Source organism: Mus musculus, chromosome 6 (genome assembly GCF_000001635.26).
Source record: "Mus musculus strain C57BL/6J chromosome 6, GRCm38.p6 C57BL/6J".
In the NCBI taxonomy this organism is placed as follows: domain Eukaryota; kingdom Metazoa; phylum Chordata; class Mammalia; order Rodentia; family Muridae; genus Mus; species Mus musculus.
The window spans coordinates 69,873,350-69,900,317 of NC_000072.6; the positions used below are offsets into that span (position 1 = coordinate 69,873,350).

The following is a 26,968-nucleotide window of genomic DNA, read 5'->3' on the forward strand; positions in this document are numbered from 1 at the left end:
GAAAGTGTGAAGATTGAAGTCAAGATGCTTCAGTGACCTAATTGCTTCCCTGGCAAGCTCTGCTGGAAGGTTACTATAAAAACCTACGTGCACTGGGACTGGGATCTCTAGGATGACTGGGATAGGGTGGTATAGGGAAAGATATGTGTGAATGTCTGGTGAAGGAGGTAGAGAAGAAGTGAATACTTCAGCTTGTGGTCTACAACAGCAATAGGGACAAGACCAGAGGATTGACTTTGGAGGATAGGAGAGACAAAAGAAGATCTGCAGTTAAGTACCTGCTTCCCTGTCCTCTTTTTTTTTTCTTGAGGTTCGTATGTCTTAGTTCATGATAAATAGTCTAAATATTTCTCAGAGAATGCTTTGTGACAAAATGGTACTGCAGCATATTGTACAAATTACAAGTGTTGTGCATGAAAGTATAAAACCAATCATAGAAATATCACTTCTTATAACATCTCTGTAACTTTGGACAGCAGTTGCTATGAGCAAAGTCTAAAGAAATGGCTCAGTCGTCAAGAACTCTTGCTCTTCTTCCAAAGACTCTGAGTTTGGTTCTCAGAACACATGTAAGAGGCTTCATAATCAACTGTATCTCTGGCTTCAGGAGCTAGGATTTAACACAGTTTTCAGGCCTTTGTGGGCACATTAATATGCGTGACATGTATTTACACAGACATACATGTATGCACATAAATAAAATGAACTTTAAAATACATATTAAGTGGCTAATAGCAAATAAGTGGTTTTATTTTTTCATCATTCATTGTTATCAAGGAAATGCAAATTAAAATTATTACCATCAAGAATTACCACACAGGATGATGTAGATTTAGGAAAAGCAGAGCTCTTACTCACTGAACGTTGGAAAGCAATGAAGTATAGTTGACTTGGAGATAAATGAGACCATTTCTCAAAACACTAAAAGTATAAGCAATCACAGCATTTTTGTACATGAATTAAAATATCTTTATACCTTACCAGTGAGGTATTTGCACACCTATGCTTATTGTCTTCTTCATGAGAGCTAATATGTGCAACTAGCATAGATGTCTATAAACACATGTGAATAAAGTAAATATAGCATATTTACACCACAGAAATGTATTCCATTGTAAAGAAAATATAAAATTATGGAATTTCCAGGAAAATCAATAGATGTGGAAATAATATAAAAAGCTTTGGACCTTTTATTCTCAGTATTTTTTTCAAATTTAATTATAATATTTTATTAGGTCTTTGAAAATCATATTCATTTATTTCATCGTAATTTAACCCTCTCTACCAAAATCTTTCAGGTAAACACTTATCTCCAACCTTCCCTTAACACACACACACACATACACACACACACACACACACACACACACACACACACACACACACAAATAGTCAATTTTCAATCATTAAATAACTTTAACTCTATTTACAAGTACAATATAAACTAAGATTCAATTACTACAAGACATTTATTCTTCAGTTTAAACTCTACACTGTTCCTAAATCTGGACAAATTTGACTTAAGATTATTTCTCTTTCCAGCTCTACACTGTCCCTGTAGATTGCAGCATTCTTCCTTTTTTCTACTGATTATGCAGACATCTATGTCCATTTTCATTACAGGATATTTTAACAAATGAAGTGGTATAATTGAAGTGATTTCAAGTGGTTTCAAGTGTTTTCACCAGGTCTTTTCCTACCCAGGTTATGCTATCTTTGGTTTTGAGTTGTGTCACACAGAGAAGGTGACTGTCAATCAAACCAGTAGAGCTACTGTCAGGTCTGTAAGATTCAGCAGCAGAACAGATTCCCATGTTCCCATGCCACAAATATTTTTATAAATTTAAGACTTATAATACGCCTTTATCTGAGGAAAAACTCTAAGTAAGATGGAGACACCAAAAGGAACACCTGGGGCAACTCAACCTCACATTTCAACTTCATTAGGTCGTTTATACTCTAATCTGTATTCATGTGGGTGGTAACTTTACTTTTTCAAAAATGTAAATGTCCTTTAAAAATTGACTGCTACAAAACTGCATAGTAAAGACTATGCTGGCATCACTTACTTCCCAGACAGGTTTCCAGGCATGTGTCCTATTACCTGCCATCTTGTTCTTTCTCTAGCCTCCTTCTTCATTCATATACTCATGGCAACATCTCCATGACAACTTCTCCTTTCTTCCCTTTCTACCAAAGACACTCTCTTTTGGATTCGACGTACTTCCTCCTCCTCTCCTGCCTAGATATTGGCTGATGAGCCCTTTATTAACCACAGACTAAGGCTGATCTTCAACAACAGCATAAATAATAAAAAGCCAACATTGACTTGGAAACTAAACAACACTCTACTCACTGATAACTTGGTCAAAGACGAAATAAAGAAAGAAATTAAAGACTATTTAGAGTTTAATGAAAATGAAGCCACAACATATCCAAACTTATGGGACACAATGAAAGCAGTCCTAAGAGGAAACTCATATCCCAAAGTGCCTCAAAAAGAAACTAGGAAGAGCATACACTAGCAGCCTGACAGCACACCTAGAAGCTCTAGAACAAAAGGAAGTGAATTCACCCAAGAGGAATAGACAGCAGGAAATAATCAAACTCAAGGCTGAAATCAACCAAGTGGAAACAAAAAGATCTATACAAAGAATCAACCAAACCAGGAGCTGGTACTTTGAGAAAATAAACAAGATAGATAGACCCTCAGCCAGATTAACTAGAGGCACAGGGACAGTATCCTAAGTAACAAAATCAGCAATAAAAAAAAAAGAGAGACATAACAACAGAACCTGAGGAAATCCAAAACATCATTGATCCTTCTACAAAAGGCCACACTCAGCAAAACTGGAAAACCTTGATGAAATAGAGAATTTCCTAGACAGATACCAGTTATCAAAGTTACATCAGGATCAGATTAATGGTCTTAACATTCCCATTTCCCCTAAAGAAATAGAACCAGTCATCAATAGTCTCAAAAAAAAAAAAAAAAAAAAAAAAAAGCCCAGGATCAGATGGGTTTACTGCAGAGTTCTATCAGACCTTCAAAGAAGATCTAATTCTAACTCTTCTCAAACTATACCACAAAATAGAAACAGAAGGTACTCTACCCAATTAATTCTATGAAGCCACAATTACTCTGGTACCTAAACCACACAAAGATCCCACAAAGAAAAAGAACTTCAGACCAATTTCCCTTATGAATATCGATGCAAAAATACTCAACAAAATCCTTGCAAACAGAATTTAAGAACACATCAAAATGATCATCCATCATGATCAAGTAGGCTTCATCCCAGGGATTCAGGAATGGTTTTATATATGGAAATCCATCAAAGTATGTAATCCACTATATAAACAAATTCAAAGACAAAAATCATATGATCAGCTTATTAGATGCTGAGAAAGCATTTGACAGAATCCAACACCCCTTCTTGATAAAAGTCATATAAAGTTCAGGAATTCAAGGCCCATATATAAACATAATAAAAGCAATCTACAGCAAACCAGTAGCCAACATCAAACTAAATGGAAAGAAACTTGAAGCAATCCCTCTAAAGTCAGGCACTAGACAAGGCTGCCCACTTTCTCCCTACCTATTCAATATAGTACTTGAAGTCGTATCCTGAGCAATTTGACAACAAAAGGAGATCAAGGGGATATACATTGGAAAAGAAGAAGTCAGAATATCACTATTTGCAGATACTAATCCTCTATCAGATTTAGGATTGGTTATTGCCCTTTTCCAATCTGTTGGTGACCTTTTTGTCTTATTGACAGTATCCTTTGCCTTACAGAAGCTTTGCAATTTTATGAGGTCCCATTTCTAGATTCTTGATCTTACAGCACAAGCCATTGCTGTTCTGTTGAGGAATTTTTCCGCTGTGCCCATATCTTCAAGGCTTTTCCCCACTTTCTCCTCTATAAATTTCAGTATCTCTGGTTTTATGTGGAGTTCCTTGATCCATTTAGAGTTGACCTTAGTACAAGGAGATAAGAATGGATGACCCGTCCAGTAGGTCCAGTTATTTGAGGGTCTCGAGGGGATCTCCTTCTAAGAACCAAATGGGGGGTAGAGAGGGACGAGGGCCTTGTGCGAATAACGACACGGAAACCGTTCTGGAATGCATCAAAGCCCCAAATGTATTGAGAAAGGCCCAAGGCTTAAATGCACAAGCAAAAGGGGAAGTACAGATACTTATCAGTGGGAGGGGTAGGGCAATACAAGCAAAAGGAGAAGTACTTATGGGAGGGGGAGGCAATAGAAATTCTTTCTTTTGGCAGCTACACGGGGAAGCAGGAACTTGGTGGTATCAGGGTGTGGTCAGGATATCGCCAATGACTTAGGGCTGGAACATCCCGTGGTTGTTCTCGGAATCCATGTGTCGGTGGCCCGCTTTTGACGCCCTTTTCTCCTCAGGGGGAGAGGCCCAATTCAGAGATCAAGAGTTGTCTTAATAGCTCCCAACAAATGGATCAATTTGCATTCTTCTACATGTTAACTGCCAGTTGTGCCAGCACCATTTGTTGAAAATGCTGTCTTTTTTCCACTGGAAGGGTTTAGATACCTTACCTAAGATCAAGTGACCATAGGTGTGTGGGTTCATTTCTGGATCTTTAATTCTACTCTATTGATCTACCTGTCTGTCGCTATTCCAGTACCATGCAGTTTTTATCACAATTGCTCTGTAGTACAGCTTGAGTTCAGGCATGATGATTCCACCAAAAGTTCTTTTATTGTTGAGAATCGTTTTTGCTATCCTAGGTTTTTTGTTATTCCAGATGAATTTAAAAATTGCCCTTTTTAACTCAGTGAAGAATTGAGTTGGAATTTTCAATGGGGATTTCATTGAATTTGTAGATTCCTTTCGGCAAGATAGCCATTTTTACTAAACCCTGCCAATCCATGAGCACTGGAGGTTTTTCCATCTTCTGAGATCTTCTTTGATTTCTTTCTTCAGAGACTTGAAATAGGAGTGGGTGTGTAGGGGAGCAGGATGGGGGGGGATGGTATAGGGAACTTTCAGGATAGCATTTGAAATGTAAACGAAGAAAATATCTAATAAAAATGGGAAAAAAAGAAGTCAGGGTTCACTTGTATATTCAATCTATGAAAGAAAAGCCAATCAAAATTTTTACACATCATTGGGGAAAAAATTAAAAAAAAAAGAAAGAAAGAAAGGAAGGAAGGAAGGAAGGAAGGAAGGAAGGAAAAAAAAGAAAATGGGTTGATTTTCTATGTAATTAAACACTTTTTGTACCAGGGATAGTAGTATATCAGCAAACTTTTCCCCCACGTTTAAATTTGGTAGGAATTCAGTGAGTGAGATCAAACTACCTGAATCTGATCCCTGTTTAAGAAGTCAATTTAAACAAGCTTTCTTCATCAACTCCTTGCAGTTTGCTTGTCTTCCTCAACACTTGTAGGAAATCCTTCATTCAAAGGCAGGAAGAGTGGCTGAAATTTAATCCTTGAGTTGGAGTTATCAAAAGCTAGACATCAAGTGAGTATTGGAATTGGAATCCATCTCCCCTGGAAAAACAACCAATGTTTATAATCACTAAACTATTTCCCCAGATTTCTTCCTCAATATATTAATCATTTAAATAGATATAATTATTCTTAGCAATATAACTTAAGATATGTGTGTGAGTATATGTGTGTGGGACAAGACTGTTAAATGAATCCCAGCTATTACCAATAATCTGCTAACCATAGTCAGTTATGTCTACTTGCTGTTTTTTCCTTAGTTTTGTTTAGTGTAATGTAAACCATTCTCTTGTTTTGATACTAGGCCTAGGGAAACAAAGCAGGGATTTAGTACATAGAACATTTTCTATGACTAGTATATAGCATCACATTGACATTTAAGCCCTGGCAAAGAGACACACTCACAGTAGCTGAGCATCTGGAGACATCATGAGGAGCAGTTGGGACAGCCTGTGGTCTCACTTCTGCTTCCCTGCATGGTTTATGTCATGGCTTGAATCACTGTGGGAGGAGTACCATAATAATGTTGACAGTAATATCTCGCAACATCTTCAGACTGCAGGCTGTGGATATTGAGAGAATAGTGTGTGCCTGATCCACTGCCACTGAACCTTGATGGCACACCATCTGCTAAGTTTCTCGCATCATAGACCAGGAGCTGAGGAGATTTTCCCTGTTTCTGCTAATACCATGCTAAATCACTGGCAATATTCTCACTTGCTTGACATGTGATGGTGACAGTTTCTCCCACAGATGCAGATAGGGAGGCTGGAGACTGAGTCATCTGAATGTCACATCTGGCATCTACAGTTGAAAAATTGAAAACAGATCCCCACATGATTAGTTCTCTCACAAGAGGATTTTCACTAAGAGCAAGCAGCACTGACTCCAGAAAGCTGAACAAATTTCCAGTGCTGTCTTCCTTACCTGTAAGCCACAGCAGCAGCAACCCCAGGAGCTGAGTGGAAATACTCATGACTGTGTGTGATCAGTGTGAGGCTGACTCCAGCACAGGGTGTGACCTGACTATGAAGAAATCCTCATGTCAGTTAGCTGTGATTTGGGTACATGCAAATCAGCAAAGGGTAGGCAAGGCTGCAGGAATCACCAGGTCAGTACATTATTGAAGGCCTGTGGCTCTCTTATGTCTCCAACTGGGATGCAGTACAGTTTTATTTGTAAGGAATGTGAGTCTTTTTGAACAACAAACAACAGCAATGTTCTATAACTTACACTTTATTTTGATTTTTATCATGTTCTATGTAGAGTTTCTTTGTTCTATTTTCCTCCATATCGAGGTGATTTGGATATCATATAGGCAGTACATAACTGGTTCCATTGTCTTTTCAAAGTTAGCTGTAGATATTATTGTGGCCATACAGCTTCTCCTTTATTTTTCCTTTCCCTGTTTGTTTGTGAGCCTAAAGTATAGTTACAAAAAATTTCCCTTACCTTTCCTTATTATAACGCCCCGAAAAAAACTTGTCCATGTTATCTTCCAAACTTTTGGTCCCTTTTTATATATTTTTACGGACATATATATTTACACACACACTTGCATACACACACGTGTGCATTACTAAATATATTCAAAGAATCTATATAACATTAATCTTACGTAGGTTTTCAAGTCTGATATATCAAACCTGGTAGGCTCTTCTGTAAGGAGGAGCACCTCTTCTGCTGACAGCTTTACCTGCTTCTCCATAGCATTTTCGTAAATGAGAGGCCTCATGGGCTATTACCTATTCTGTATGTCATGTTCATTTGTGTCCTCCTTGTTTAACTCACATTTGAGTACTCATGTCATTAACACTTTATAGTTATTGCTTATGTCGTTACTAGGAGACACAACCTCACAACAAACATCCTAATCCTATGGCTCTATCAGTCTTTCCACTTCCTTTTCCTCAGTGTTTCCTGAGCTTTGTGTATGGGAGCCTTTTGTAGATGTATCCTTTGGACTGAGTACCACAACTCACAGTGTAGCTTCTTGTTCACAGTGATTGCTAGAGCTATTTATTGTTATTTTCTTGGAATATATAATTGTCAGTATGTCTATATGTGTCGTGTGGGCTTTCTTGGTACCTGGTAAAAATAAAAGATATGGTCAGATTATGTGAGATTAGACTTACAGATGGTTCTGAACTTGAAATATGGGAATTGAATCCAGGGCCTTTGGAAGAATAGCCAGTGATCTTAACTACTGAATTATCTCTCTAACACTCTGGACTCCTTGACTTTAGATCAGTGTATATTCAGACCTGCATAATACTGAGATGATCAAGTTGTATTCTTTGAAGACTCTTAGACTAAGGAGTATGAGGAGAAGTTAGAACAGCAATGTAAGTTCAAAGGAAGAAACTGGTTCTCCCTCAAATGATGTCACCTCATTAGTATTGTGTTTGACAAACAACATAGAACATTTGACTGTAGTGTGTTGGAAGCAGACTCTCGCAGCTCACATGAATGGCAAATGCGCTTATAAAGGGAGTAGGTGGGGGGGGGGCATTCCCACCAATTCATTCTTGGGCCTGGACCAGCTGCAGGTGATGATGTGCAGGATATGGCTTGGTCTCTGGAATAGCTCTACTGCCCCCCAGCAGGTAGCAGTGTCTTGGAGGAGCAGTGGCAGGTAGCAGAACAATAGAGTGATCTAGGCAGGAAGGCTCCATCCTTAGGTAATCTCCTCAGTGGCAGCAAGGCCAAAGTCTGGATCCGCCTGTTTCAGGCTGTGGGAGGTTACAGTAGTGAATGAATGATTGAATGAATGAATGAATGAATGAATAGGAGGTGTTGCAGTAATTCTGCAACCCAAATATGCCCCAGCAATGAAAACACAACTCAGTTAATATGAATACATGCTGTGCACCTAGACTGAGCAGATCTACCACTACACTACAATCTTTTCCATTAATGAGACCCCTAAGAACTTGCAGTTTCTCTAGGCCATGTGCTTCTGCTCTACTTTTCTTTTTCTTCTTCCTCATATGTATCCTCTTCCATTTTCTCCTTCTTCTCTCTCTCTCAAACTTTCATTCCACCTTCCCTTTATGTGCCCAATCATCAGCTCTCCTTTATTTTACAAATTAAGGTGGGAAGCAGGTTTACAGGAAGTCACCTGAGTGCTGATTCATTCCTTGTTCACAACCCCTCACAGGAGATCAAAATTAACATCAAATATAATTAGCCCCAGAGCTATCTACAACACTTCCTCCTTTCTGTACAATTAAAAGACTATTTTATTTCAGATACAATAACTATTACTATTTTGTAATTTATAAAGTACAAGGGACCTAACATCCAGTCCATCATCTTTGTTAATTAAATAGAACCTCTGTCATCTATCCTTACTTAAAATACTATAGTTCTGCACCTGACTATGTATTGGTTTTAGATTGAATGCCATCTGCAAAGAATTCTCTCAAATCTGTTCCTCTCAGTGTAAAAAGCCTAGGTTGTCTAGGAGACTATGAAGTTTTTCAACCCCATCAGAAATCCAAGAACCATTGATATTAGCTGAAAATATATAGGAAGACTAACACAGCTTCCAAAACTTAGCCAATTTATAGAGACTTCTGATCACTTTGACAGTCCCTTACTTCAACATGTTGGAGCATCAGTCTTCAGCCTACTGGCCAGGGTCATCTGGCAGATTTATAGAAATGGGAATATTAAGGATTAGCCCTCTCTGTCTTGGCAGAATTAAACTGCCCTAACCTTTAATTGTGTCCTTTCTTTGGACAGAATAATGTCTGTAGATGAAATGAGGAAATTCTTGCCTGCAGGTTTTGTCTTTTTTGGGGGAAGTGTGGCCTTGTTAGAGTAAGTATGTCACTGTGAAGGCAGGGCTTTGAGGTTTTAAATACTCAAGCTACATCCAGGGTGAAACACTTCTCTCCATTCCTAGGCTGCCTTTGGATCAAGATGTAGAACTCCCAGCTCCTCCAGCACTGTGACTTCCTGCATGTTGCCAAGCTTTCCATCATGATGATAATGTACTAAACCCCTGGAACTGTAAGTCAGGGCTAATTAATTGTTTGCCTTTATAAGAGTTGCCTTGGAATTTAATAAATTCATTCTGTTTAATAGCTGAGTAGTACTCCATTGTGTAAATGCATCACATTCTCTGTATCCATTCCTCTGTTGAGGGGCATCTGGGTTCTTTCCAGCTCCTAGCTAATATAAATAAGGCTGCTCTGAACATAGTGGAGCATGTGTCCTTCTTACCAGTTGGAACATCTTCTGGAAATATGCCCAGGAGAGGTATTGCAGGATCCTCCGGTAGTACAATGTCCAATTTTCTCAGGAACCACAAGACTGATTTCCAGAGTGGTTGTACAAGCTTGAAATCCCACCAAAAATGGAGGAGTGTTCCTCTTTCTCCACATCCTCACCAGCATCTGCTGTCACCGGAATTTTTGATCTTAGCCATTCTGACTGGTATGAGGTGGAATCTCAGAGTTGTTTTGATTTGCATTTCCCTGATGATTAAGGATGCTGAACATTGTTTTAAGGTGCTTCTCAGCCTTTTGGTATTCCTCAGGTGAGAATTCTTTGTTTAGCTCTGAGCCCCATTTTTAATGGGGTTATTTGATTTTCTGGAGTCCACCTTCTTGAGTTCTTTATATATATTGAATATTAGTCTCCTACCTGATTTAGGAAAGGTAAAGATCTTTTCCCAATCTGTTGGTGGTCTTTTTGTCTTATTGACGTATCTTTTGAGGTCCCATTTGTGGATTCTTGATCTTACAGCACAAGCCATTGCTGTTCTATTCAGGAGTTTTTCCCCTGTGCCCATATCTTCGAGGTTTGCCCCCACTTTCTCCTTATGAGTTTCACTGTCTCTGGTTTTATGTGGAGTTCCTTGATCCGCTTAGATTTGACCTTACTACAAGGAGATAGCAATGGATCAAATCACATTCTTCTACATGATATTCACCAGTTGTGCCAGCACCATTTGTGAAAATGCTGTCTTTTTTTCCACTGGATGGTTTTAGCTCTCTTGTCAAAGATCAAGTGACCATAGGTGTATGGGTTCATTTCTGGGTCTTTAATTCTATTCCATTCATCTACCTGTCTGTCACTGTACCAATATCATGAAGTTTTTGTTTTTGTTTTGTTTTGTTTTATCACAATTGTTCTGTAATAGAGCTTGATGTCAGAGATGGTGATTCCCGAAGAAGAACGACGACCAAAGTGTGGACACTTTTCCCCTTAGAATTGAGAACAAAACACCCATGTAAGGAGTTACAGAGACAAAGTTTGGGACTGAGACAAAAGGATGGACCATCTAGAGACTGTCATACCTGGGGATCCATCCCATAATCAGCCTCCAAATGCTGACACCATTGCATACACTAGTAAGATTTTGCTGCAAGGACCCTGATATAGCTGTCTCTTTTGAGGCTATGCCGGGGCCTAGCAAACACAGAAGTGGGTGCTCACAGTCAGCTATTGGATGGAACACAGGGCCCCCAATGGAGGAGCTAGAGAAAGTACCCAAGGAGCTAAAGGGTTCTGCAACCCTATAGGTAGAACAGCAATATGAACTAACCAGTACCCCTGGAGATCATGTCTCTAGCTGCATATGTATCAGAAGATGGCCTACTTGGACATCATTGGGAAGAGGGGCCCCTTGGTTTTGCAAACTTTGTGTGCCTCAGCACAGGGGAATGCCAGTGCCAAGAAGTGGGAGTGGGTGGGTAGGGGAGTGGGGGGGAAGGTATGAGGGACTTTTGGGATAGCATTTGATATCTAAAGGAAGAAAATACCTAATTTAAAATAAAAAGAGTTGCCTTGATCATAGTGTCCCTTCACAGCAAAGAAAATCCTATGACAGAAGTGCACTGTTGAAGAAAATTGATGGAGATAATGTAAGCAGTGGGGACATTTATTTAAATACATCCCACTTTATTCAGTACTACAAAGATATGTTAGGTTTTGTTCCATTAATGATGAAATTTATCAAACAAATTGGATAGTGTTCCTTCTGCTTCTGTTTTGTGGAATAATTTGAAGAGTATTGGAATTAGGTCTTCTTTGAAGGTCTGATAAAATTCAGCACTAAAACCATCTGGTCCTGGGCTTTTTTTATTGGGGAGACGTCTAATGACTGCTTGTATTTCTTTAGAGGTTATGGGACTCTTTTGCTGGCTTATCTGACACTTATTTACTTTTGGCACCAGGTATCAGACTACAAACTTGTCCATTTTACCCAGGTTTTCCAATTCTGCTGAGTATAGGCTTTTGTAGTAGGATCTGATGATTTTTTTTTAACTTCCTCGGGTTATGTTGTTATGTCTCCCTTTTCATTTATAATTTTATTAATTTGGATACTGTCATGTTAGTCTGCCTATGGGTTTATCTATCTTGTTGTTTTTCTCAAAGAAGCACCTCATGGTTTTGTTGATTCTTTGTATAGTTCTTTTTGTTTCTACTTGGTTGATTTCAGCACTGAGTATGTTTATTTCCTGACTTCTACTCCTCTTGGATGTATTTGCTCTTTTTTGTTCTAGAGCTTTCAGGTGTACTGCAAAACTACTAGTGCATACTCTCTCCAGTTTCTTTTCGGAGGCACTTAGAGCTATGAGTTTTCCTCTTAGAACTGCTGTGCCTATGTGGCGTGGTGGGGCATATTTTGGGTATATTCCCAAGAGTAATATAGCTGGGTCTTCAGGTAGATCTATTTCCAATTTTCTGAGGAACCTCCAGATTGATTTCCACAGTGGTTATACCAGTTTGCAATCCCACCAGCAATGGAGGAGTGTTCCTCTTTCTCCAGATCCTCTCCAACATGTGTTGTCACCTGGGGGTTTGATTCTGATTGGTGTAAGGTTGAATCTCAGGGTTGATTTGATTTGCATTTCTCTGATCACTAAGGACTTTGAACATTTCTGTAGGTGTTTCTCAGCCATTCGAGATTCCTCAGATGTGAATTATCTGTTTAGTTCTATACCTCATTTTTTATTGATTTTTTTTTGGTTTTTTGGTGATTAACTTCTTCAGTTCTTTATATATTTTGGATATTAGCCCTCTATCAGATGTGGGGTTAGTGAAGATTTTTTTTTCCCAATTAGTAGGTGGCTGATTTATCTTACTGAATATGTCCTTTACCTTACAGAATCTTTCCAGTTTTATGAGGCCCCATTTATCAATTGTTGATCTTAGAGAATGAGCCATTGGAGTTCTGTTTAGAAAAGTTCCTCCTGCCAGAGTTCATGGTTCTTTCCTACTTTCTCTTCTATTAGCTTTAGTGTATCTGTTTTTATTTTGAAGTCCTTGATCCACTTGGATTTTAGCTTTTTACAAGGTGACACATATGGGTCTATTTAGATACAGTCCACACAATTCAAAAGATTCAACAAGCTGAAGTGCCCATGTGAGGATGCCTCAGTCCACTTGGGAGAGAGAAGAAAGCAATCACAAGTAGGGAGGTAGGGAGGAACTTGGGAAGGAAAGTGGATGGGGTTGAGGTGGGGCAGTGGGTATATAGGAGAACATGATCTGGTATTGGGTGAGGGAAAAGTACTGAATCCCTGAGGGCCAGCAGAAAGAATGCAGACAGACAATCTCAGGAAATGGGAGGTTGGGGATTGCATCCCCCCACAAAATGCCCCAGAGACCTTAGAGATGAGAGACTCCCAGGACTCAAAGGGAAACACAGATGAAACACAGGACAGTAAGGAGAGAGAACTTGTAGAGCCCACCTCTAGCAGGAAGACTGGACATTAAATGAAGAATGGGGTTGCCATCCCACAGTCACACCTCCGACCCAAAATTGTTTGTGAAACAATTACAGGGATGGAAGAATTACAGGGATGGAAAGTGGGGAGCCTGAGGAAAGGAAGGTCCAGGGACAGGCCCAAAGTTGGATCCATCTCAAGAGAAGGTCCCAAGGCCTGACACTATTACTGAAGCTATGGAGCACTCACAAAAAGGAATCTATCATGAATGACCTCTTAAAGATCCAACAAGCAGCTGAAAGAGTCAGAGGCAGTTATTTGCACCCAACCAATGGACAGAAGAAACTTGTCCCTGTTGTTGAGTTCGGGAAGGTTGAAATAAGCTGAGGAGGAGGGTGTTCCTGTAGGAGGACCAGCAGTCTCAATTAATTAATTAAGCACAGTACAGTTAAGTGATGGAAACCCTGAACAGTCCCTTTTATAATTAACTGGGGGAAAACCATGAGACAAGAGTTACAGGAAGGATCACTTTAACTTTAACATTCCAATTAACCTCAAGAAAACACCTAATATCAACAACATAGTGAGCATGAAACATACCCATTTCTTAATTTATGAAGAGTTTTTCCTCCCTCATCCAAAGGAGATGAGATTAAGAGGCAGGCAAATCTTGTCAAAGAACATTACAGAATTGCTTTCAACCTCCCAAAGTTTGTAATTAGCGTTTCTCCCTGCCAAATGCTTTGCTAACTAAATGCTTTTTTGCATTTTTGTACTTGCTTAGCTTTTCTATTTGAATTTGACTTTAATAGATTTTAGTGCTTATATTTTGTTTTGCATTCTCAACCAAAAAACCAAAAAAAAAATGTGGGGGGGAATGATAAAGGACAACTCCTAATATTAACTTTGGGCTTTCAAATGTTCAGGCACATACATGAAAAACAATCATGCATATAGACATAAATAATTCCAAACACACATGTAGTTATACAAACAATAATTTTTTCCTGTTTAATATGTGATTTCTTTGGCACAAATCAGAATCACATTCACTAGCTATACGTTATTAGGGCCACTCTTCCTTGACTCATTCAACTAACTGTATTTTAATGGGAATTTCCTCTTCAATTTACATTCCACTTAGTTGCTTTTACTTTTAAAATGTTTACTACATCTTTGACAATCTCATATATTTATATAGTTAATTTTGATTTTTCTCTTCCCCAATCTTCTCCCAACTCAGTACTCCTGCCCTCTTCCATCCAAGTACCTTCCCCAGAAATGGGACATTTGTTTTGGTTTTTATAACCTATTGAGTTTTTCTAGTTCCATGGTGTCAGACAAGTTATTCTCAACCTTCCTAATGCTGTAACATTTTAATTTAGGTCCTCATGTTCTGGTGACTCCCAAGTTCAAAATTATTTAAAATCACTACTTTGTGACTGTAATTTTGCTATTCTTATGATTTATTATGTACATATCTTATATTTCTGATGATCATTCTATGCTCAAAGGGTTCTCAACACACAGCTTGAGAGTCTCTGTGATGGACCATTGGATTTGGACTACAATTTTGGAGCCCTGTTAGCATGACCAGTAGGTACATAGTTGAAAGGAATAGCTCTTCCCTCCACATTTCTATAAGTAGCATGCAGCTTAGTAATGGGTGGGTAGATACAGTTTGGAGAACTGAATTTTAAATTCTAAAAGTGAACTGTTTCACATCCCCAGAAATGGAAAACAATTTAAAGGATTATACAGATACAGTTACACTCACGGTACCATCTATGGAAATATCATATAGTGAAAAGATTCTAAACATGGAAAAGAGGATGATAAACTCTGATTAGTACTTTCAGAATAAAAAAACTATGGTTTAAAAGGTTTTTGGATAAATTATATACACTGATATTTTGTTAGAGCAACAGGTAAGATCACTAGCAAATGAGTATATAGACACAAAAATGACTCAATATTTTCTCAAAAGATGTGTTACTCAGATGTTTTTCTCTATATTTCAATAGTAATTATATTCTTATATGAAAAAATATGCTGCCCTCATGCCCAGCTTGAGATGTACTGATTCCTATCATGCATCATCTCTTTGGTGTCACACTTTACAGGGCATTATGATAAAATCTCTGACTTATTGTTGTGAGGCTCAATTTTCTCAGCTTAGACATATCATTATTCTTTCTATAGCCAAGAAGACTTTTCTTGAATAGAATTCAGGGTTATGGTAAGCACAGACTATTTTCATTTAGGCTACCTGCAGTTAATTTTCTACAGGTGGTCTAAAAACCAAGATCTGTCTACATTGTAAACTTTCATTTGTTTTGTGAGACTAAGAGGGAGTGGAAGCCGACCAACTATCCTAGTAGTATAACAAAGACATGGTATCTGCTAACTATTGTAAATTCTTCAAATGGAGCCCATAGATCAACTCAATGGGAACATTGGTCTCTGAACAATATCCTAAATCACTTGTTTCAATTATGACTCACAGGCATTTCATAGTCTCATAGTTCAGAAAATCCTCTCTCTCTCTCTCTCTCTCTCTCTCTCTCTCTCTCTCTCTCTCTCTCTCTCTCTCTCTCTCTCTCTTGCACTTTTGCTCTCACTTGCTCTTGCTTGCTCTGTTGCTCTCTCCCTCTATCCATATCTTTCTCTCTCACTCTCTTGCTCTCTCTCTCATACATGCACATACAAGCATACACACACAAACACATATACGCAGACACAATTATACTGAACATTGTAAACTTAAGAAAATGGGGATGATTATCAAGAGTTCATGCTACAGTGTTTCTGCCTTCCAAAGGAGCCCAAGACAAAGAGGGGAAGAAGGTCATGGCCCTGGAAAAGAAAAGCCACTCACACTTGTGACAGTGCAGGCTGTGACAAAACCTATAAGAAGAGTTCTCACCTTCAGGCACACCTTTGAATTCATAGAGGTCAGAAACCTTACCACTGTGACTGGGAAGGCTGTGGGTGGAATTTGCCCACTCAGATAAACTGACCAGACACTACCACAAACCCACACTATTTTACTGGCCCCTTCAGCGCCAGAAGTGCTATAGTACTTTTACCTGGTCTGACCAGCTTGCCTTACACATGAAGAGGCACTTTTAAGTCCCACAAAGTAAATATGACTCAAACTACCAGGAGAGCATTCAGTAATATTTTTAATCTTTCACACTGTCTTCCCATGAGGGGAGGAGCCCAGCTGGCAAGCACTACAATCATGGTCAAGTTCCCAGCAAGTCATCTTATGAATGGATAATCAGGAGAAAGGAAGAGTTCAAGAGACAAAACAAAACAAAACATGAAAGAAAAAAATCACAGAACAGATGGGGTCTGAAATTGGATGTTCTATCATTCCAATACCAAATCCAATTTGAACATACCCAGACTTACAAAATGCCAAGAGGTGACTGGAAGTTTGTGGCTATTAGGATATACATTAAATCAGTGAGCTGGGGGGAGGAAAAACCAGAATTCCCTTGAATTGTGTTTCGATGATGCATTATTCATGTAAAGATCACCTTTATGCTATTTGCCTTCTAAAAAGCCATTATTATGTCAGAGGAAGAGGAAACAATTCAGGTACAGAACATGCTCTAATAGCCTAAATGATGGTGCTTGGTGAGTCATGGTTCTAAAGGCAACAAACAAGGGAACCAAAGTCCTCCAATTTAACTAAGAAAAAATATTTTTGTCTTCAGATCTACATTTTGACCTAAGACAGGTAAATAAACGTGGTTTATTTCTGTAACGTTTTTATGCAGACAGTCTGTTATGCACTGTGGTTTCAAATGTGCAATAATTTGTACAATGGTTTATCCCCAAGAATGCCTTTAAGTAGAGCAAATGTGTTTTCTTATAGAGTTCCTTGCCTTAATAAATATGTAACATGAATTTAAGCAAACTTCTATTTTGTATGTCTGTAAACTACAAAGTTTAAAAAACGGACATTTTGTGAAGTGTGTATTTCGCATACTCAAGGTGAGAAATAAGTTTTAAATAAACTATAATATTTTATCTGGTAATAAAATGGGGATGATTGCATTCTTTCTAGGTCATTCTAAGTCCCTCCCCCTCTCTCTCTTTTTCTCTTTCTCTTTCTGTCTCTCTCCATCTAATAGGTACCTGAGGCCCATTACTTCAATAGTAGAGTATCTAAATAATTGTGTCAACACAGTGAGGTGGGGAGGTAACTCACAGATAGAGTACAGGAATTGACAAAAATAAAGATGACTGTGATGGACAATTTTATTTCAATTTCACACAAAGTAAAGTCACCAGAAAGGACAGAACAACAAGGAAGAAAATGTCACCATAAGACTGGGCCTGTAGGAAAGCCTAGGGGCAGTTTTTAAATTAGTTATGAATAATGGAGGGATCAGCCCATCATGGGCCGTTGTTCCTGGATTCTAAGAGAAAGAATTTTGAGCAACCCATGAGAGGCAGGTGAGTAAGCAGCACTCTATCAAGACCACAGCATTAGCTCATCCTCCAAGGCCATGCCCTATTTGAGTTCCTGTCATTATATCCTTCAATAATGCACAACAATTCAGAAGTACAGGACAACATAATTATTTCCTCCAAAACTCGCTTTTGGTACTGGTATTTCATCACGCCAAAAGTAACACTACAGCAATAATTAAGAAAATAGAAATTACTATTCTTTAATAAAATAAAATACTGTGTAATCTACTTATTAAGCATATAAACATACTAAAAAACAAATTAGGGTACCTTTAACATAGTAGAAAAAGATCACAACTACAGGCTTTTCTCAGGAAAATGGTAGAGGTCTTGGACAGAATCAACAAGATAGATTAACCCCTAGCCAAACTAACTAAAAGGCCAAGAAGCAGTATCCAAATTAACAAAATCAGAAATTAAAAGGGAGACCTAATAACAGAAATGGAGGAAATTCAAAAAATCATCAGATCCTACTACAAAAGCTTATATGGAATAAAACTGGAAATTCTAGAAGAAATGGATGGATTCTAGAAAGATATCACATAATAAGGTTAAATCAAGAGCAGGTAAACTATCTAAACAGGTTATAAAGAAATAGAAGAAAGAATTAAAAGCCTCTCAACCAAAAGGAGCCTGGGGCAAGATGAATTTAGTGCAGAATTATACCAAAATTTCAAGAAGACCTGATACCAATATTCCTAAAACTATTCCATAAATTAGAAACAGAAGGAACACAATCTAATTCATTCTATGAAGCCACAATTACTCTGATAACTAAACAACACAATGACCCAAGCAAAACTGATAACTTCAAACCAATCTCACTTACTAATATCAATGCAAAAATACTTAATAAAAATCTTACAAACTGAATCCATGAACACATCAAAACCATCATTTACCACGATCAAGTAGGCTTCATCCCAGGGATGCAAGGTTGGTTCAATATAATAAAAGCCTTTAGTTTTATTGAGGTTAATGCTATATCTAGAAGCCACTGGTATGGCATCATTAAAGGAATAAGAATGGTCAAGTCAAAAAGCATACTGTTTTTAGGGTAATAAATCTTTAAACAATAAAAAAGCACACACACAAATAAGGATAAAATTCCTACAAGAAATTAAAAAACACACATTTGTGGCAACACATTGTGGTTCAGGCTTCTAGTCTCATTACAAAGGCAGAGAGGTAAATTTCTCTGAGTTCAAAGTCTACCTGTACTACATAGAAATTTTTATGCTCACGGTGTGGGACAGGGTGGACAACAAAGATTCATGTCTAAAAAAAAAAAGAGAAAGAAATTCTGCAGAAACACAGAGTGTTGAAGAAACATTATATAAATAAAACTAGTACTCCAAATTATAAAATTCTAGTTCAATAACAATTCAAACAGTTTTGAATGATTTTGGAGGAATATGGAAGTTGTAGATGACTGTCTGAAAGGAAAGCATCAGGGGACGTAGGCATTCTCTGTTGTTCCATGTGTAATGTGAACACTCATGAAAATAGACCTCAGTGCACACTTAAGTGTTTTGCCATTTGTTATATGTTTTATGTAACTAATCAAAAGTGCAAAATAACGAGAGCACTTCTAAAATAGTAATTAAAAAAAAAAACATGGTAAGAAACCTTTACATGCCACTTATTTCAGCTAAATGATTTGGCCATTATTGGTTTTGTTTTCTCTAACACAGAAATTATTACATCATGTTTGCTCAAATGAAAGAAATCTTTCACTCCACACAGAGGCACTCAACTCAGAATTGCCTAGAGAAGGCCTTCCTTTCTATGTCTGAGATCAAAGTTCATCTCTAACATGGCTTGACTGACAAGGACTTCCTAGATGAACTGCTCAAAATGAGGTGTCAGTCTCAGCTCAGGTCACTGTTAATGCTCTAGATCTCAAGAAGGGCATGGATGAAGAAGCAGATAAAGTGAGAGAGTAAACTCATGAATTCTCCTGTTACCAGCAAAGGTTTTGACTACACACAGCATGTACATCCCTGACACCCAGTGTGAGCATGTAGAATATAGTATTGAGAGACTGAAAATGACCAAAACCAAGCAAGGGTTTTTGCTCTGGGGAAGATTTCCTAATAAAGAGAGAGGGTGTAATGTCCATCTGAGTATGCAAGCTTCTGTAATCAGCATGTGATTAATGAATTCTAGGAAGTGCTTTATGCCTAGAATTATTTGTACTAACTTTTAAAATTAAATATTATTGAAGCATGAATTAAAATTCATGAACAAAATAGTGATTCATCCTGAAATAAAGAAAAAGAACAAATGATAAAAATTGCTTACAATATATGTAAATATACCTTGAACGATTGTTTATGCTCTCAGGATGCTAGGTCAAGTCAGATCCTCCTACACTGTAATGAAAACACTTATATATACTATACTCCGAGAAGCCAGGGCAGTCTCCAAAGCTGGTACACTATATGATTCCCACCACAACCCTGGAATCCCAGACAAGTACAGTGGCTGTGGATCAGGAATAAGTTTCATACTTAAAATCAGAAGAATAGAAGACAAGGAAGTCGGAGTTTATTACTGCACACAATGCATAAAAATTCTTCCCACAGTGATATAGCTCAGAATCCAACAATCCTAGTGGTGTAAGCAAGTTGCCATGGATATTACACATATGTATACTAGTACTATGGAAAATTTTTTACTATTTTGTCATTTATTCAAAGATGATATTCTATTCTACCAATATATCATTGTAGAAAAACATCCATGTTTTTTGTGCGGCTTCTCTGTGAACAGAGAAGACTCTTATAATATCCAAATGGATATTGTGCACATTCCTATGTGGTAAAAGATGCTTTTGGTGTTGGTTTCATTTATATTTTGGTGAAAAGAGGAATGGGCATCAAGAGTTGCATTTTAAAAATAAAACAATATCTAAAAGATATAGAGCATAGATTTTTCCCCTCTATCACAGGCAGAATATAGATTATCCTGAGATTTTCATTCAAGAATGATGAGGATTTAAATATTGTGGACAAGTTGTAGGATTCGAGTTAAAAACAGTTAACTTATTATTTGAATTGACAATGAGGTCAAGAATAATGACAGACATTTGTATTTAAACATATAAGGGAAAATAAGCCATATGTGATTCTTAGACAGAAGTGAGACATGTCTAGGTGATGATGTGTTCTACTTCCACTTTCATCAAAAGGTAGCACATCAAGGATTAATATTTCTGACAAACTCCACTGAAGCTCCTGAGCAAGAAGTAATCAAGTTAGTTCCTTCCTGAACGTCTCATCCCCACTGAGTAGCTTTCACAGTGCTGGAAACTGCTGTCCACTGCTGGATGTGAAAAACCATCTCACCCAGTTATGAACCCCAAATACTGTATTACTGACCTGGGAAGTCATGCCCATTGGTGCAATAGTGGAATGGAGGCTATGGGAGCAACCATTCCTGTTCTGCCATATCCACAAGAGTTATTTACAATTAAGAGGATCAATTAAATCTACTCATGTTTGTGTCGGGAAACATGGCATTTTGATATGAAAATACAGTAAAGAAATATTTATAGTAGAGACATATTGTAGTAAAGAAACTTTTCCTTCTGCTTGGTTACACTTTGAATTTTTAATTTATATTTTAATATTTCTATTGTAAAAACATTTTTATACAATATATGCTGGTTACGTTTTCTATGCTCCCAATGCTTCTCATATCCTATCTATCTCCCCACATGAACAAGTCCATGCCCTTCTTTTGAAAAAAAAAAAGCCAATAACAACAAAGAAACAAAAGAACAGAATTTAAAACCTAACAGCAAACATTCTTCAAGAAAAACAACAAAAGCCTGAATTTAAAAAACAAATCCAAAGTGACATAAGAAACATACTCACATAAGAACAAACCCATAAAAACATAAAATCTAAGACCATAATAAATATGCAAAAGACTTGTAATATAGCAAATTTCTAAACAAAACTATATGAGGCAAAATGTGTATGAAAACACCACTGAGTTCATTTTTGCTTGACATCTATGGGAATGGGGCCTATCCTTAAGTGTGCTTTATATACCCAGTGAGACTCCATTAGAGAAAACTTAATTTGTTTTACAACCTGGTGTTCATTGCTGATAGTTTCTTGGTTAGGGATAGAAATTCCTATCCACTTCCACTTTCAGTGTTGTTTTCCTCTTGAACAAGTCAGGATGTCAGAATAGCCAGGAACAACAGAGCAAATGATAGCTCATGCTGATGAGGATGTGATGAAAGGAAAATAGCTTGGAAGTACAAACTCTTACAGCACTATGGCAATCTGAGTGGAGGTTGCTCAGAAAAATAAGAGTAGGATCTCCCTCAAGATCCAGCTATACTACTTTTCGGTTTATACCCAAAAGACTCTACGACCTACTGTAGACCCACCTGCTCATTACTGCTGCTCTATTCATACTATCTATAAATGAGAAAGGGCCTAGATGCTCAACAATGGATGGATAGAGTGTGGAAATATGCTACATTTACATAACAGAATGTGATTCATTTGTTATCTGGAATATTTGAGGTATGAAGATTTAACCAACTATCTTTTGGTTATTTTGGTTGTTGTTATTTCCCAAAACAAAATGAATCAAAAACAAGAAGAACATTTATGTGTTAGATTCTCTCTACTTAAATAATAACAGAACTACTTTTTAAGTGTTATTCAAAAGTTACACGGTGAAGAATTGGAAGAGTAAAATATGAACAATATGTAAAATTGATGTGTTTCCATAACCATACAATTAACACAAAACCTCACATCTTAAAATACATTTTTAAATATCAAATAAAATGTATTAAGGTATGTATTCTCTCAAAATATAAACATATAGTAAAATATTTTATAAGATATGTTAAAAGAATCTATAATGTCATGACTACAAAGTATTCACAATGGCTACAATGTAAGAAATACTTCACTGATTAAAGCGTTAACAGGAAACTGGACATTAAATAAAAGAAATTTATTATTCTAGGCATTGTAATTAACATCAAACCAGTCATAATGAGGGTGAAGACTGTCATTTTTATTTTTAATAAATTAGTTTCAAGGAGAGGGAGATGTCTTTGTAAAGTATTTTTCATGGAAAAAAAATAAAACTTACTGGGCGTGGTGGCGCACGCCTTTAATTCCAGCACTCGGGAGGCAGAGGCAGGCGGATTTCTGAGTTCGAGGCCAGCCTGGTCTACAAAGTGAGTTCCAAGACAGACAGGGCTATACAGAGAAACCCTGTCTCAAAAAACCAAAAATAAATAAAATAAATAAAATAAATAAATAAAAAATAAAAGAAAGAAAGAAAACTCAAGTAAAATTCTCAACATACACATAAACCAAGCGTCTGCCATATTTGTCTATAACTCTAGCACTTGAAGATGAAGTTTCCTTCAAATAAAAAGTATATCTCAGATTAAACTATTCTAGACAATGATAAATTCTACATTTAGCAGAAGACCCTTTCTGAAAACTTAAAAATGAAGAAAGATAGAGGAGGAAGTTACCATCAATACCCTGGACTGTTCAAGCCTACCTATGGTTGACTCCACATCTTACACAAACATCGAACAAAATAACAAAAACACACACACACACACAAATACACAGAGTTACTTTTATATTTTAAATTAGGGAAGAAAATAAAAGTGCCCAAACAAATATTTTGTTTTGTTTTCTTTTCTTCTTCTTTTTTAAAATTCTCTTTGTTTTTTTGTTTGTTTGTTTGTTTTGTATTTTTTTTAAGAGTTTACTTTTTTCCTTTATTTTTTATTTGATATTTTATGTATTTAAATTTCAACTGTTAACCCCTTCTCCTGTTTTTCATATGTCATTGTGCTTGCCCCTGCTTCTATGAGGGTGTTCCTCAACCCACCCACCCACTCCCACCTCCCTGCCTTCATATTCCCCTACACTGGGGCATCTAGCCTTCATTGGACCTAGGGCCTCTCCTCCCATTGATGTGAGACAATGCCATCTTCTGCTACATAGATGGATGGAGCCATTGGTCCCTCCATGTGTACTGTTTTGTTGGTGGTTTAGTCCCAGGGAGCTCTGGGATTCCTGTTGGTTGATATTGTTGTTCTTCCTATGGAGTTGCAAACCACTTCAGCTCCTTCAGTCCTTTCTCTAGTTCCTCCATTGAGGTCCCCATGCTCAGTCCAATGGTTGGCTGTAAGCATCTGCCTCTGTATTGGTCAGGCTCAGGCAGACCCTCTCGGGAGACAGCTATAACAGACTCCTGTCAACAACCACATTTTGGCATCTGAAATAGTGTCTGGGATTGGTGACTGTGTATGAGATGGATCGCCAGTTGGGGTATCTCTGATGGGCCTTTCCTTCAGTCTCTGCTCCATACTTTGTCCCCATATTTTATTTAGACAGGAGCAATTCTGCATTTAAAATTTTGGAGATGCATGCCCTCCTGCCAACCACGGTCCTTGCCTAACCTAATATAGTCTTTATGGGTTCTCCCTCCCCTTTGTTGGGCATTTCAGCTTATCTCATCCCAGTTAGATTCTGGGAGCCTCTTGTTTTCCTGGCATCCAAGGACTTGCTAGTGGCTGTCATCCAGTTCCCCATCGCCCATTGCTATGAAAAGTTCAGCTCAGGGCCTTTGGAAAATTCTACCAGGCACCCCTCTCCTTCTAGAAGAGAGAGGTTCTAAAGCATGTAGGCATCCCTCCTCATCAGGGAGAGGCTGATTGAGTGCCTCAGAAAGACCACAGGAGGGACTGACATTTTGCCACCCACAGGTAAGGGAAGCACTTGCTACCTCATTCCCTAAGGACCAATCAATTTAAAAGTCACACTATTCTGCCAATCACATTGTGCCTAGTTGCTGATGCTATATTCTGCCCCTGGAAAATGTATACAAACTCGCCAAACTGGCTTCCTGGAGTTGCTGCCTCTCCTTTGGTTGCAGGACAACACCTGCAACAAAAAATACCTGGAACAATAAATTCCTCTTCCTTTGAATCGATCCTCATCTCCACAAGGTTCACTCAGAGGGTCCCCAGTAGCTAAGGATCATCAGAGCCTTGCAGGTACACACCTCTGTTCAAATTCCTGACCTCTGTATATCATCCCAGTCTCCTCCCATACCTGATTCTGAGCCTCTTTTCCTCCTCCCCTCCTCTCTTCCTCCAAGTCCCTCCTACCCTCTACCTCATGTGAATATTTTGTTCCTCCTTCTAAGAAGGACTGAAGCATCTAATTTTTGGTCTTCTTGAACTTCATATGGTCTGTGAATTGTATCTTGGGTATCCTGAGAGTTTGGTCTAATATCCACTTATCAGTGAGTGCATATCATGTGTGTTATTTTGCGAATGGGTTAAGCCACTCAGGATGATACTTTCTAGTTCCATCTACTTGCCAAAGAATTTCACATAGTCATTGTTTTCAATAGCTGAGTAGTACACCATTGTGTAAATATACCACATCTTCTGTATTCATTCTTCTGTTGAAGGACATCTGAGTTATTTCCAACTTCTGGCTATTATAAATAAGGCTGCTATTTATTAATATAATGGAGCATGTGTCCTTGTTATATGTTGGAGAGTCTTTTGGGTATATGCCTAGGAGGAGTATATCTGATTTCTCAGGTAGTATTATGTCCAATTTTCTGAGGAACAGCCAGACTGATTTCCAAAGTGGTTGTACCTGCTTTACAATCCCACCAGCAATGGAGGAGTGTTCCTCTTTCTCCACATCCTAGCCAGCATCTGCTATCACCTGAGGGTTTGATCTTAGTCATTCTGACTGCTGTGAAGTAGAATCTCAGGGTTGTTTTGATTTCCATTTCCCTGATGACTAAGGATGTCGAACATTTCTTTAGGTGCTTCTCAGCCATTTGATATTCCTCAGTTGAAAATTCTTCATTTAGCTCTGTGCCTCATTTTTTAATAGGGGTGTTTGGTTCTCTGGGTTCTTTGAGAAAATCAAAACGATAGATAAACTCTTAGCCAAACTAAACAGAGGGTATAGAGACAGTATCCAAATTTGTTTTTGTTTTTGAAATAGCTTCTTCTATAACCTTGGCTGGCCTACATCTTACTATTTAAGCCAGAATGGACTTGAATTCATGGAGTTCCTCCTGCCTACAAATCCTACATGCTATGTTTAGAGAAATAACTAACACACTCAACCAAATTTTATTTTTTTTCAATTTTTATTAGATATTTTCTTCATTTACATTTCAAATGCTATCCCAGAAGTCCCCTATATCCTCCCGCTACCCCGCTCCCCTAACCACCCACTCCCACTTCTGGGCCCTGACATTCCCTGTACTGGGGCATATAAAGTTTGCAAGACCAAGGGGCCTCTCTTCCCAATGATGGCCAACTAGGCCATCTTCTGCTACATATGCAGCTAGAGACACATGCTCTGGGATTATTGGTTCTTTTTACTGGCAAGCCCTACCCTATTATACACATCCTTGATGAAGGTACTTTTATTTAAGGCTTGAAGATTATTTTTTCAATGTTGTTTCTACTTGTTAAATAATTAAGAGATTTATTTTCATACTTAGCAAAAATTATCACCATGGTTATTTTCACTTCTGAATCCTCTGTTCAAGCACCTGCAAATATTCCACTGATGTTTTTCAAATAAAATGCTAAACTTACAGGTTTATCTATTTCCATAAAATTTTGTAGAGGCAAAAATAAATGAAAATGCTAGGATATCATCCATTATTCCATTGTTTGTTAAAACAACTTCATTTTGTATCTCCTTTGAACTTACAGTGATTTAAAATAAATCCAGAAATGTATGCAAACTTCAGATGGCAAACATAGTTTTGTTGTTTCAATATCTTTCACTATTTGTCTGCAAAGTAGTGACTGTAAACATCTCATCAAGTAATTTGAAATTTATTCCAAATTCTAATGGACAATTTATCTAAATCCATAAACATGAAAAATATTTTATATTCAAGAGTTGTTTACTATAAGATATGCATAAGGAATTTTGCAACAGAGTCATGAGCATCTCTGAGATTGAGTTCTCTAATCTTTGTAAGGAAAGGAATAAACTATATGATCTTGTTTCAGACAATTCTTCATCTGAATTTCCAACAGTTATAAGGGTATGGAGTAATCAATCATTCCTTCTGTCCATCTAGGATGAGATTTTCTCTGGTTGCATACACAGGAAGAAGATTGATTGTCTGATTTCACAAGGACAACCTATAGGCTAATTTCTAGTGCTGAAATAGAGTCTTCTGGAGAATCCTAGTCTTCTTCAATAAACATATTTCTGTAAACTCACACCTGGCTGCATCT

At 37.7% G+C, this 26,968-nt stretch overlaps 1 pseudogene and 1 further gene; one reads left to right on the forward strand and one right to left on the reverse strand.

Moving 5' to 3' along the window:
- Igk (immunoglobulin kappa chain complex) overlaps window positions 1-26,968 on the forward strand; it is a 3,171,119-nt gene that overhangs the window by 2,317,714 nt on the left and 826,437 nt on the right.
- Window positions 6,001-6,470, reverse strand: Igkv12-40 (immunoglobulin kappa chain variable 12-40; annotated as a pseudogene). The gene is given in 2 exon segments: window positions 6,001-6,298; window positions 6,422-6,470. Coding segments are annotated over 2 exon segments (347 nt in total).